The sequence below is a fragment of the Dipodomys spectabilis genome, unplaced genomic scaffold (genome assembly GCF_019054845.1).
Source record: "Dipodomys spectabilis isolate Male_0828 unplaced genomic scaffold, ASM1905484v1 ptg000034l, whole genome shotgun sequence".
Taxonomy (NCBI): domain Eukaryota; kingdom Metazoa; phylum Chordata; class Mammalia; order Rodentia; family Heteromyidae; genus Dipodomys; species Dipodomys spectabilis.
In genome coordinates, this window is record NW_024870711.1 from 2913578 (window position 1) to 2925818 (window position 12241).

The 12241-nt window shown below is 43.2% G+C and overlaps 1 protein-coding gene across 2 annotated transcripts in view; it reads right to left on the reverse strand.

Moving 5' to 3' along the window:
- Braf (B-Raf proto-oncogene, serine/threonine kinase) overlaps positions 1-7934 on the reverse strand; it is a 140760-nt gene extending 132826 nt beyond the window's left edge. For both annotated transcript variants that reach the window (XM_042677234.1, XM_042677233.1), the window contains exon 1: positions 7790-7934. In XM_042677234.1, the coding sequence (XP_042533168.1) occupies positions 7790-7909 (120 nt within the window). In that variant the 5' untranslated portion in view covers positions 7910-7934. The remainder of the gene's footprint in view (positions 1-7789) is intronic.
- Between the last annotated feature and the right edge of the window lie 4307 nt (positions 7935-12241).

The following is a 12241-nucleotide window of genomic DNA, read 5'->3' on the forward strand; positions in this document are numbered from 1 at the left end:
TATAAAATGGTAGAGAAAAATGAATTTTCAAACCTAATATGTTTTCATTCATTCTTTCACCAAATATCTGAGTACCTATCTATGTACCAAGTGCTTTTATAGAAGATGAAGATAGGGCTGGGAAGGTGGCTCAGTGGCAGAGCGCTTGCCTTGCATGCCTGAGGCCCTGGGTTTGATTCCTCAGCACCACATAAGCAAAAAGAAAAAAGCCGGAAGTGGCGCTGTAGCTCAAGTGGTAGAGCGCTAGCTTTGAGCTGAAGAGCTGAGGGACAGTGCTCAGGACCAGAGTTCAAGCCCCATGACCAACCAAAAAAAAAAAGTGAAAAACTATTTTACATATAAAAATGTGCATTTTGGGGGCTAGGAAGGTGGCTCAGTGGTAGAGCACTTGCCTTGCATGCTCGAGGCCCTGGGTTCGATTCCTCAGCACCACATAAGCAAAAAGAAAAAAGCTGGAAGTGGCGCTGTGGCTCCAGTGGTAGAGCGCTAGCCTTGAGCTGAAGAGCTGAGGGACAGTGGCCAGGCCCAGAGTTCAGGCCCCACAACCGGACCCAAAAAAAAAAAAAATATATATATGTATTTCTTTTTTTATTTTTTATTGTAAAGATACTATACAGAGGGTTACAGTTACATGAGGAAGGTAATGAGTACACTTCCTATTGAGCATTGTTACCCCCACCATTGTTTTCCCCCTACCATCCCTTCCCTCCCTACCTTCCCCGAGGTTCTTTTTTTTTTTTTTTTGATTGTGATTAAGTGATTACATAATTTCCCAAATTTCACAGTATTGTGGAATAATGATACTCATTTAAAGTCACAAGTTCATTCTAACTTTCCTGGAGCAAATTGTCTATCACAGTCTATAACATATAATGGTGTACACATATACACCATACATGTGATCAGCAGCATGGGGATATTTAGTAGTGGTTCAATCAGATGAGTGGGAGTTCTTTGTTTCTTAAGTCCTGTTAATTTTGTCGTATCACCTAACATTTTGGATTTAGCATCCACTTATCAGGGAGACCATGTACCATTTGTCTCTTTGCTCTTGGCTTACCTCGCTCAACATGATTCCTTCTAGCTCCATCCATTTCCCTGCAAATGCCATTATTTTGTCATTTCTAATGGCTGCATAATATTCCATTGTGTATAGATACCACAATTTTTGGATCCATTCATCTGTAGTGGGGCATCTGGGTTGTTTCCATATCCTACTATTGTGAACAGTGCTGCAATAAACATGGAGGTGCACGTGTCCTTGTATATTGGTTCCTGTTGTTCAGGGTAGATGACTGGGTCGTAAGGGAGGTCAATCTTTAGCTTTCTAAGGACCCTCCAGACTGCTTTCCAAAGTGGTTGTATAAGTGTACATTCCCACCAGCAGTGTAATGGGGTTCCTCTTTCTCCACATCCCCTCCAGCATTTGTCGTTGGCTGATTTGTGGCTGTGGGACATTCTGACTGGGTAAGGTGGTATCTCAGGGTTATCTTTATTTGCATAAAAATGTGTATTTCTTACAGCTGTAAAACTTTCTAAAACTTGTCCTGGAGCTCTGGAGTACTTTGAAAATCATCATGCTATGATACAACTGTCTCAAAAGTGTTAGCAATAACGATAGCTACATAATAAGAATAAAAATGAAGCTTCACTTGATGTTTAGTTTCTAGAAGATATAAAGTTAATTGAGTTCACAGCAATTTTTTTTTTGGTCACTCATGGAGCTTGAACTCAGGGCCTGGATGCTATTACTGAGCTCTTTTGCTCAAGACTAGTGTTCTATCACTTGAAGCCATATTACCAATACCAGTTTACAGGCAGTTAACTGTAGATAAGAGTCTCTCAGACTTTCTTGGGTAGGCTGGCTTTGAATGGCGATCTTCAGATCTCTGCCTCTTGAGTAGCTAGGATTATAGGCAAAAGCCACCAGCAGCTGGCCAAAGCAATTTTTTTTTTTTTGGTCGGTCATGGGGCTTGAACTCTGGGTCTGGGTGCTGTCCCTCAGCTCTTCAGCTCAAGGCTAGCATTCTACCACTTGAGCCACAGCGCCACTTCGGCTTTTCTGCTTATGTGGTGCTGAGGAATCGAACCCAGGGCCTCATGCATGCAAGGCAAGCACTTACCACTGAGCCACCTTCCCAGCCCCCAAAGCAATTTTTATATTCTGTATCAAGGGCATTCCCAGGGTCCAAGAAGGAATTATTGGGCATCCAATTTCCTTCAAATGCAAAGACTTGATATAAGAAGGAACAAGAATAACAGTTTCTTTTAAGCTCAAGAGAAAACATGAAAAACAAAATAATCTCAAAGGATAAAGGTTAAAAAAAATTAATGTTAGAGTGAAGGGTGCAATAGGAGCTTCTTTTGATTACCATGTTCATTAAGCATAATAGTAAATTAGGTTCTTAGACAAAAGAAAATTAAAAAACTATCTCCCACAACACATCAAGTCATCTATGAAATATTTAAGAAAGGAATGGAACAAATGAAATTATATTTTTGATTAACGAATATGAAATTATATGTAACAATACAACTGAAATAATACTGCTTAACCTTAAAAAAAAAAAGCTTCCAAATAGGCCCATTTATTTTTAAGTCATAAGTTGTATTATTATTTCTAATTCTGACTTTACAAAATAATCAGTATAGGTGAAATAAACAGTAAAGAACTTACAACAACTTAAAATTTGAGGAAGAATAAGAGCCACAAACACAAAGAAAAACTTAATGATAATTTTTGGCAGAAATTTAAGAATAGGAACACATAAGATTTCATAAAACAAGTGGATTATGACACAAGTTCACTAAGTACTCAGCTCAATTACTACTAAGGTTTCAAAGAAACAAAATGCCACTTCGCAAAGGAGAAAATGATGCCATAATGAAAGAAAAAAAGAAAAAGAATTCTAAAATATTGTCCTATTGTACAACTTGGTAGGTAACAGGTCTTAGTAAATACAAATATAAAAACAACAAGAACAAATCCACACACAAGACAGTGAACACTGAATTTCTTCCCCATTACTCAAGAGAACACAGACAGGTTGCCAGCTGCTATCGGCCTGTTGTGATTCCTAGTTATCCAAATCAGGAAAGCAGAGGACAGAATAACAAGAAAAGTCAGAATGCTCTTGTTGGTTACTCTAATTTTCCTGGCCTAGTGTCCAAATAAAATCAATCTGTGACCACAATTTACTACATTCAATAATTCAAGCACTCAGCCTAACATTCCTTTCTCATCTGCTTGCTGACAATTGCCAACCTGTAAATGACTGATACCAGATAACTTTCTAAATAAAAGGATGAGTGTTATCTAAAGGAAGAAGTTCTTTAAGTGAGGAGAAAGAAAAAGGTAGAAGAAGAGAACATGGAAATGCCAAAGACAGATACTGCATAACTTTTGCCTAAAGGAAACATTTGAATAATATATTTAAGCAAGAACTGCATTTGCAGTACCTTAGTGAGAATACCACTTTTAGGGGGTATGATGCAATCCAACTGGTATGGTTCACAAAGATGAGTTTTAATACAGTAGCCTCATTATAAAGGAGATCTCATTCCAGAATATTCCCTAGTCAATGCATTATTATAATTACATGGCTTAACCAATACTGATGATAAGAGATCTTAAAAACAGAAAATAATACAATTGTAATTACAATGTGTTTGTAAGAAACATGGCGTAAGAGGAATAGGTAGTAAATATTACACCCTGGTATCACACATTTTTTTAGATAAATGTATTTATTACACCATATAATCATATTATGCCATATACCATATCAAACCATATGGTCACGGAAAGTAAATAACATGAGGAAAATATAAATGGACAGAAGTTAATGTTTAAGTATAAGCTTATTCATTTAATTGTGGGTTGATGAATAGTCTCTTTTGGGCATTTACATAGTACAAATACATAAGAACTTTGTTTACTCCCCACCAACATTTTAAAATACTAAAATCTACATTACTTGTTAAAGATGCTTGATAACAGCCAAGAATTAAAAATAACCTAATATCCCCAAAAACAATCAGTTAAATAAATCATATTTTATCTAATGATAGATAAAAAGTTTTGCTATATTGTTTAAAATTTTCCAAAATCATATAGTGTATTACACAATAAAGAATAAGTGCAAGCTGGGTGACTGTGGCTCATGCCTATAATCCTAGCTACTCAGGAGGCTGAGATCTGAGGATCACGGTTCAAAGTCAGCTGGGGCAGAAAAGTCCAGGAGACTTTTATCTCCAATTAACCACCAGAAGTAGGTAGCACTGTGGCTCAAAGTGGTACAGCTAGCCTTGATCACCAACGTAAGGAATAGCACTCAGGCCCTGAGTTCAGGCTCTATACCTTCCTTCCCTCCTCCCCACCCCAAAAAAGAGAACAGCTTGAAGTAAGTGCAATACAGAAAGAATAGATGGAAAATGTGTATCTATATCTTGATTGTAAGATTATAGATGACTTTTCTTGTATTTTTCCAAAGTTTTTCAAATTTTGAATATGCATTCCTTCTACAATTGTAGTTTGGTTTGGGGAGTTTTTAGTGAATCTGCAATTTCCCATTGCAACCTTTTTAAAGCTAGTATTTTACTGGCAGTTAAGCCAAATATTGAAAATAAATCATTATGCAGACAATTTTTCATTTCATGTAGTTAACAATGACAAGATATTCCTTTAAGTGAGCATAAGGAAAACAGTGTTGGAGGTTCACGCCTATAATCCTAGCTATTCAAAAGGCTGAAATCCGAGGATCATGGTTCAAAGCCAGCCCAATCAGGAAACTTCCTAAGACTCTTATCTCCTATTAACTACCAAAAACCCAGAAGTGGAGCTGTGGTTCAAGTTATAGCGTACAAAATTTGAGCAAAAAGCTCAGGGACAGAACCCAGGTCAAGAGTTCAAGCCCCAGTACAGGAAATACATATATACATGCATACATATACACAGAAAAGACTATAGTTTATGGAAGTGGTGCTGTGGCTCAAATAGTAGAGTGCTAACCTTGAGCACAAAGAGGCTCAAGGATAGGGGCCAGGCCCTCAGTTCAAGCTGCAGGACCAGTAATTAAAAAAAAAAGTATGTTCAATTTCAGTATCTTCTGAATTAATAACAATTTAAATTTTTAAATTATTTCTTAGAGGAATTCTTTTATCTGTAGTACTTCTATCTACATTCGACTGAAGTCACTTTTATAACTTTTATCCACCTCCAAATAAATTACCAGCTCTTACAGAACAAAAATCCATTCAACAGTAAACACTAAAACTTGAAGAGGTCAACGGGAAAGTTTCAGAAGATCCAAACACACTTTCTAATTATTGGCAATTTATATTTAACTTCATTAACTTAGAGCTTCTGAGGCCCTAACTGATCATTGTCAAGGAAGTGTACCAAACACATAAAGCCATGGCCCCTAAAGCTTAAAGCTCCCCTTCCTGAATCAGAAGCTTCAGGATGTATATAGTCCAACAATCTGGCCCTTTTAAGTAAAGATAACAGAGCAGAAATGTAACAATAAAAAGCTTCTCTACAGAATTTGCAAACTGTAACAAAATTCTCCCTGTCATAGAGAATTAGTTAGTCCCTACCATTAACACATCCATTCTTATCTATAGTAGGCCTTAAACATGGATACAGTTCAAGAAAATCACACATGTACTGCAGAGTAAAAGCAAACCCCAGAGGCACCTGTGCCTGGTAACACAAAGGCAATATCTCATTCCTGAAGAAAATAGACAGCAGATGTGACCCCCTAGTATTTATCCATTAAAAACAATGTATTCTAAAAATAAATTTCCATGTCAACAGAACAAAGCTGTTTATAAATAAGAAGGAATTTGGAGGTGTGAGGAAGACAAGAGGAAGCATCAGTAAGTTAAACAGCAAAAGCCAGGAAACAAGGCAGAATGAATGGTAACTAGGGACAAGGGAAACAGACTAAAGTAGGAAATTGATGAAGGGAAGAGCTTTATCCTTGGAATCCAAGAAGCTGAGATAAATGAGCAGATATTATTGATAGAAACTTACCTGAGCAGAAATACAAACTAGACAGTGGAATGATTTTAAGTAAGAAAAAAGTATGAGAAATTTTTTTGCCTAGATCAAATGATGGTACAGACACATTTTGGGCGAAAGTGGAGAGGATATAAGAGATTGCAAAAAAAAAAAAAAAAAAGCAGTGGAAACAGAACAATGAGGGAAGGAGAACAAGATTGTGAAAGAATAGAAGTATATAAAATAATAGAAGTATATCAGCAGAATCTCCAAAGACATTAAAACAGGTAAAAGAAAATTGCAGAAAAGAAACAATCAGTGTATGAGGGTTAGGAAATAAAAGGTTAAGTAACCGAAAAGAATACTTTGGGCAAAGTCAACAGAAGTTACATTATCTAATCAATAACTGTGAAGCACGGTTCCCATATTATTGTTGTTTGTAAAACATAAAAAGTGGAGAGAGTGAAGAGATAAGTGTTCACAAAGAAATCTACTCATTACCTGACTTATGAAACTGTTACCCCTCTGTACATCACCTTTAAAATAACAATTTTTAAAAACACAACAGTGTACTATTTTATGCAATCAAATACCAAAATACTACATGTAGCAACTTTATGTGGTAAAGAGAATGTCTATTAAATTGACAAAAAGACGGTAAGTTGAATAATGCAACACAGGCTGAGAGAAGACAACAGAAATCAATCAAAGCTATCCTTTAAAAAAAATGGAATAAAGAGGTGTGAACACACACCGAAGGACTAGCCACGAAGTGCCAATAGTGCAAGGGTGCAAAAGCCAGGTGAAACTTGATGGTATCTTGACAGCTTCAGGGTTCGGAAAGTGAGTAGCTAGCTCCGAAGTGTCCAGAAGGATTTGTGACGAGAAGAAGAGATAACGACGTTCGGGAGCGCTGGAATGGAGATGGAGGCGGAGGCCTCGAGAGGCTGGGGGTGGGAGAAGCGTAAAACGCTCTTCCGTGGAAGCTGAGGTTAACAGGCAGGAAGGTCCGACTGGAAAATGCAAGGCGCCGGGGCGGAGGATGAGGACGGGATGGGGGAGAACAGACAGCGACTGGGCACCAACCAAGGACCAAAGACCGGGATGCCAAAATGGGAAATGGGGCGGAAATGGGGCGATCTGAGGTGGAAAAGTAGAAGACTAAATCAAAACCATCCTCTGGGTCAAACAGGTGAAGAGAAATGCCCCCGACCACGTAGAAAACGGGGAGGGGGGACAGCGGCCTGAAAGGAGGGGGGGAGAGGAATAAAGGCAGGGGGGAAGCAGAGAGGGGGGGAGAGGGAGGGAGACGCTGCGCCCCGTCATCCCCATGATCGTGTACTAATTACACCCGGCGGTAACTCGGGCTGGGGTCCTGGCTCCGCTCACGGACCTCGGTGACACCGCCGCCACCCACTCCTACCCCCCGAAACGCGAAAACATCCGAGGGACGCAGGGCTGGACACTTCAGCCAGGCGTGACCTTCCCCGACCAGCCCCCGAGGTTCGCCCCTCCGATCGCCTCCTGCCCCCTCCACCGCCCCGATCCCCCCGTCCGGGGTGGGGAGCAGGGAACCCCCCGGGCCGCCGTGTGTGTGTGTTTACGTAGCCAGGGCCGCGTGACGGAGAGGGACGCGCGGGTGATGCCCACCTCCCGCGCCGCGGAGCCCGTGGGAGCAGCGGGCCGAGGGGCGCCGAGCCCCCCGCCGCCGCCTCCGTCCCCCCCCCCCCCCGTAAACACCGGCCGGCCGGCGAGCGCGGGGCCGGGCGGGGCGCCGGCACTCACCTCCTCAGGAATGGCGGGGTCCGCAGCCGAAGAGGCCGCGGCGCCGGCCTCGGCTTCCATGTCCCCGTTGAACAGAGCCTGGCCCTGCTCCGCGCCGCCGCCGCCGCTCAGCGCCGCCATCTTATAACCGAAAGCCGGGCCCGAGCGGCCGCTGCTGGGCGGGGAGGGGGAAGGGAGGCGGAGGGCGGGGGGGAGGCGGGGGCGGAGGGCGCGGGGGGCGCGGGCAACGCGAGAGGGGCGGCCGGGGCGGCGCCGCGGGAGAGAGGGCGCCGGCGCCACCTCAGGTTCCCGGCCCGCGGCCCCCGGCGCAGCCGAGCCTGAGGGGATCCGGGGAAGGACCCGGGGCGGGGAGGGGGGGAGGGGGGGAGCCGGCGAAGGGGGTGGAGACGACGAGGAGTCGCCGCGGCAACGGCGTCACTGGCGTGTCACGGCCGTGACGTCACCGCAGGCCGCGTGACGTCATCGGAGGAGCGCCCTCGCGCCGTCGTCGGGGGAGGTTCCTTCCTCGCCCACCTCTCTCGGCGGCCCTCTCCCTCGCTCCGTCTCCCCCTCCCTCCCTCCCTCCCTCCCTCCGCCGTTTCCATGGCTCCCACTTCCTACTTTTCCTCGGCTCCTGGGTCCTCAGGCTGTCCTGGAAGGCGGGAGTTACTAGGGAGCCCGGGCGGCGGGGTTCGCACAGACGGAGAAATCCTAGAGCGAGGAAGGCGGGGAAGCCCGCAGCACTTGTATTTCCATTACCACGAAATCTGCGGGTCATCAAAATAGGACCGTCCATCCCAAGGCTGAAACACCCCGGGCGAGCTTCCGAGAATGCGTTCGGAACGGTCACGGTGTGAGTGTGGTGCTTTACTCATTCCTGAAAGGACGCGACCTGGCAGAATGAGTCTAAGTGGGAGTCTAAGGCTGCTGAGTGGGAAGGTAAGGGAAGCCCATTTAAGGTCATCTATCTCCCCCCAGATTTAACAAGAGCGAGGACCTGTGCCAGCCACATATCATTTTAGACATCTGAACATCAGAACTAATCATTTTTACCAGTTGGCCCGCTCCACCAGATCCTTTTTTGTGTTGGTTATTTTCAAGATGGGCTCTCTATGTATGTGTGTGGCCAGCCTGGACTGTGATACTCCTATTTGTGGTTCCCGTTCCCACTGGGATTGCATGCGCTCCCCTTCGCACCATTTGTTTCCCCCATATCTTGGGATGCAGGAATGCCCCCGCCACATTCTAGTCATTAGCTGAGATGGAGTTTTAAGAACTTTTATTCCTTGAGCTGGCCTGGATTCTCCAGTCCTGGATCTGCGTCGCCCATGGAACTAAGATTACAAACTTGAGCCATTGTGCCTGGGAAAATTAATCTCCCTCCCCCCCTCAAAAAACAAAACAAAACAAAAACCTTGTATGCTTTGTGCTTACATGGATAGAAAGAACACGCCAAGATAGCCAGGTGCCAGTGCCTCGCACCTGTAATCCTAGGGACTCAGGAGGCTGAGAGCTGAGGATTGCGATTCAAAGCCAGCCTGGTAGGAAAGTTCATGAGACTCTGATGCACTACCAGAAAAGCTAGTAGTGGAGCTGTGGCTCTAGTGATAGAGAGTCTTGAGCACAAAAGCTCAGGGTCAGCACATAAGCCCAGGGGTCAAGCCCATAACCAGCACAAAAAAGGAAAAAAAAGAATATGACAAAATATTCTCTGTAAATATGATAGGAGGTCAAGTAAATTTTCTTTCAGTTACTGAATGGAATGAGACTCTCTTTTGTTTTGGTTTTGGTTTTGAAGCTTGAAGGCTTGAAGCTTCAAGTTAGAGCCTGGGCAGTGTGCTCTACTGCTTGCACCACAGCGCCACTTCTGGCTTTTTGCTGGTTAATTGGAGATAAGAGTCTCATAGGCTTACCTACCTGGCTTCCAACGGAGATCCTCAGATCTCAACTGCCTGTAACTAGGATTACAGGAGTGAGCAACAGGGACCTGGCCCAATTCATTATTAAAAATAAAGATAGGGGCTGGGAAGGTGGCTCAGTGGTAGTGTGCTTGCCTCCCATTCATGAGGCCCTGCGTTCGATTCTCAGCACCACATAAACAGAAAAAGCCAGAAGTGGCGCTATGGCTCAAGTTGTAGAGACCTAGCCTTGAACTGAAGAGCTGGGGGACAGCACCCAGGCCCAGAGTTCAAGCCCCGTGACCGACAAAAATAAATAAATAAAGATATATTTGATATAAAATTAAAGGAAGACAAAAACGGGAGTTAGAAACAAGTTACTGATGGTGTGTGATTAGTCACCAAAAGAATCTAAACACAAAGTCATAAAAGCTTAAGGAGATTTTGTCTTTTTTGTGTTTCCAATGGGATTACAGAGTCTACCAGTAACCTCTGGGTACTTAGGATATTGAAGCAGTATGAAGCTGTCCTACTAAGGCTGGAAGGCTGGGAGCTGATACTTCCTTCAGGGTGAGAGATGGGTGTGTGGTTGCTTGATGAATCAGAAAATATTAAGGTTCCTATACTCCTAAAAATACCACCAATCAGATACCACTCCATTGTATATTCTCTTCCAAGTAGGAAAAATTCTTTGAAGGACAGTTGAAATCAGAAGGTGTCTAGACAAGCAGAGAACAAGTGAAAATGGTTCCTCTTTGAGATCACTTTTCACTACTTGTAGTTGAATTGCCTATGTACCCCCAGGCCCATTATCCTTTTCTGGTTTCTTTTCTCACAGAACTTGTGTTAGTCAGTTGAAGCTGCCATAGCAAAGTGTCATAGAGTGGGTGGCATATAAAACACAGAAAATGATTTCTCAGTTCTAGACCCTGGAAGTGTCAGGTCTTGGTGCCTATGTGGTCAGTTTCACAGTCTGTCATGTGATATCCCCACCTGTCAGAAAGAAAATGTAAGAACTCCTAGGATTCCTTTTCCTTTTTGTTTGTTTGTTGCTGGCCCTGGGGTTTAAACTTGGAGCCTGGGCACTGTCCCTGAGCTGTTTTTGCTCAAGGCTAGTATTTGTGCTCTACTTAGGACTTTTTTGGTAATTTATTGAAGAGTTCACAGACTTTCCTGCCGGGGCTGGCTTCAAACCTCAACCCTCAGAGTAGCTAAAGTAGCTAGGATTAAAGGCCTGGGCCACCAGCTAGGATTCCCTTTTTATTGATCCCAATCTTGAGGGCCTTGTCTTCAGGACCCTCTCAAAGGCTCCCTCTCCAAATACCACCATATTGTAAGGTCAGGATTTTGGCGTACAGTTTGGCTGGCAGAACACAGATAATCTGTTGCAGAACTTCTACTTTGAAAAAAAAACAAAAAAACAAAAAAACCACAAACCTATTCCATTGTTTCATTTACAATGATGCTTCTAAATCAGTATCCCGGTCCAGTTCTCTCTCCCTGGCTTCAACTTCTGCTTCTGGCTGCCTAGTAGACACCTGCACCCAAAGGTACCATAAACAGTGTGTTGTCAGCATCTCCCCAACTAAGTTCTACAGCTCCCATTTAACTTCAACAGCTGTTCAACCTGAAATAAAGGATCAAGTATCAGTTTGCCATACCATCTTAAATATGAATCCCACATTTTAATCTCTGTTGTAGATATAACAAAGATTTTGGAGCTCCAGTCTGTGTAGGCATTTTTTAGTAACTGAATTCAGCTACTTCAGAAATTTTTCTAACAACAGAATGCTAAGTGGCTGTCTCCTCAATGTCCCATCTTTCTGCTCAGTTATCTTCTGCTGAAGGAAATATAGATTTTCCCCTTTTAAAAAAAATTCTCATTTAAGCTGGGCACTATTGGCTCACCCCTGTAATCCTAGCTACTCAGGAAACTGAGGTCTGAGAATCATGGTTCAAAGCCAGCCCAGGCAGGAATGTCCATAAGACTCTTACTTCCAATTACCAAAAAACTGGCATTGGTGCTGTGGCTTAATTGTAGAGTGCTTGCCCTGAGCTGAAGATCCAGGGACAGTGCCCAGGCCCAGAGTTCAAGCCCCACAACTGACAAAAAAGAAAATCCCATTCATTTTTTTTTTTTTTTTTATCCCATTCATTCTTTTGATACTTCTTTAGCTATCTTGTTTGTTCTTGGGTCTGAAGTTCTATTTTCAGCATCTTCCATTCATCACTTTCTTTCACTTTTTATTGACATTAGATAAGTGAAGACAAATGTTAACATTTTTATTAATGTACCTGATCTCTACTATTATATGTCAACCGCACATGGGGTGGGGGGGCTACACACTGGTCCTGGGGTTTGAACTCAGGACCTGGAGCACTGTCTCTGAGCTTCATTTGCTGAAGGCTAGCACTCTACCACTTGAGCCACAACTACACTTCTTCTATTTTTGGTAGTTTTTTGGAAATTAGAGTCTCATTGACTTTACTAACCAGGCTGGCTTTGAATGGCTTGCCCCACGTCTCAGCCTCCTGAGTAGATAGGATTATATGCGTGAGCTACTGGTGCCTGACA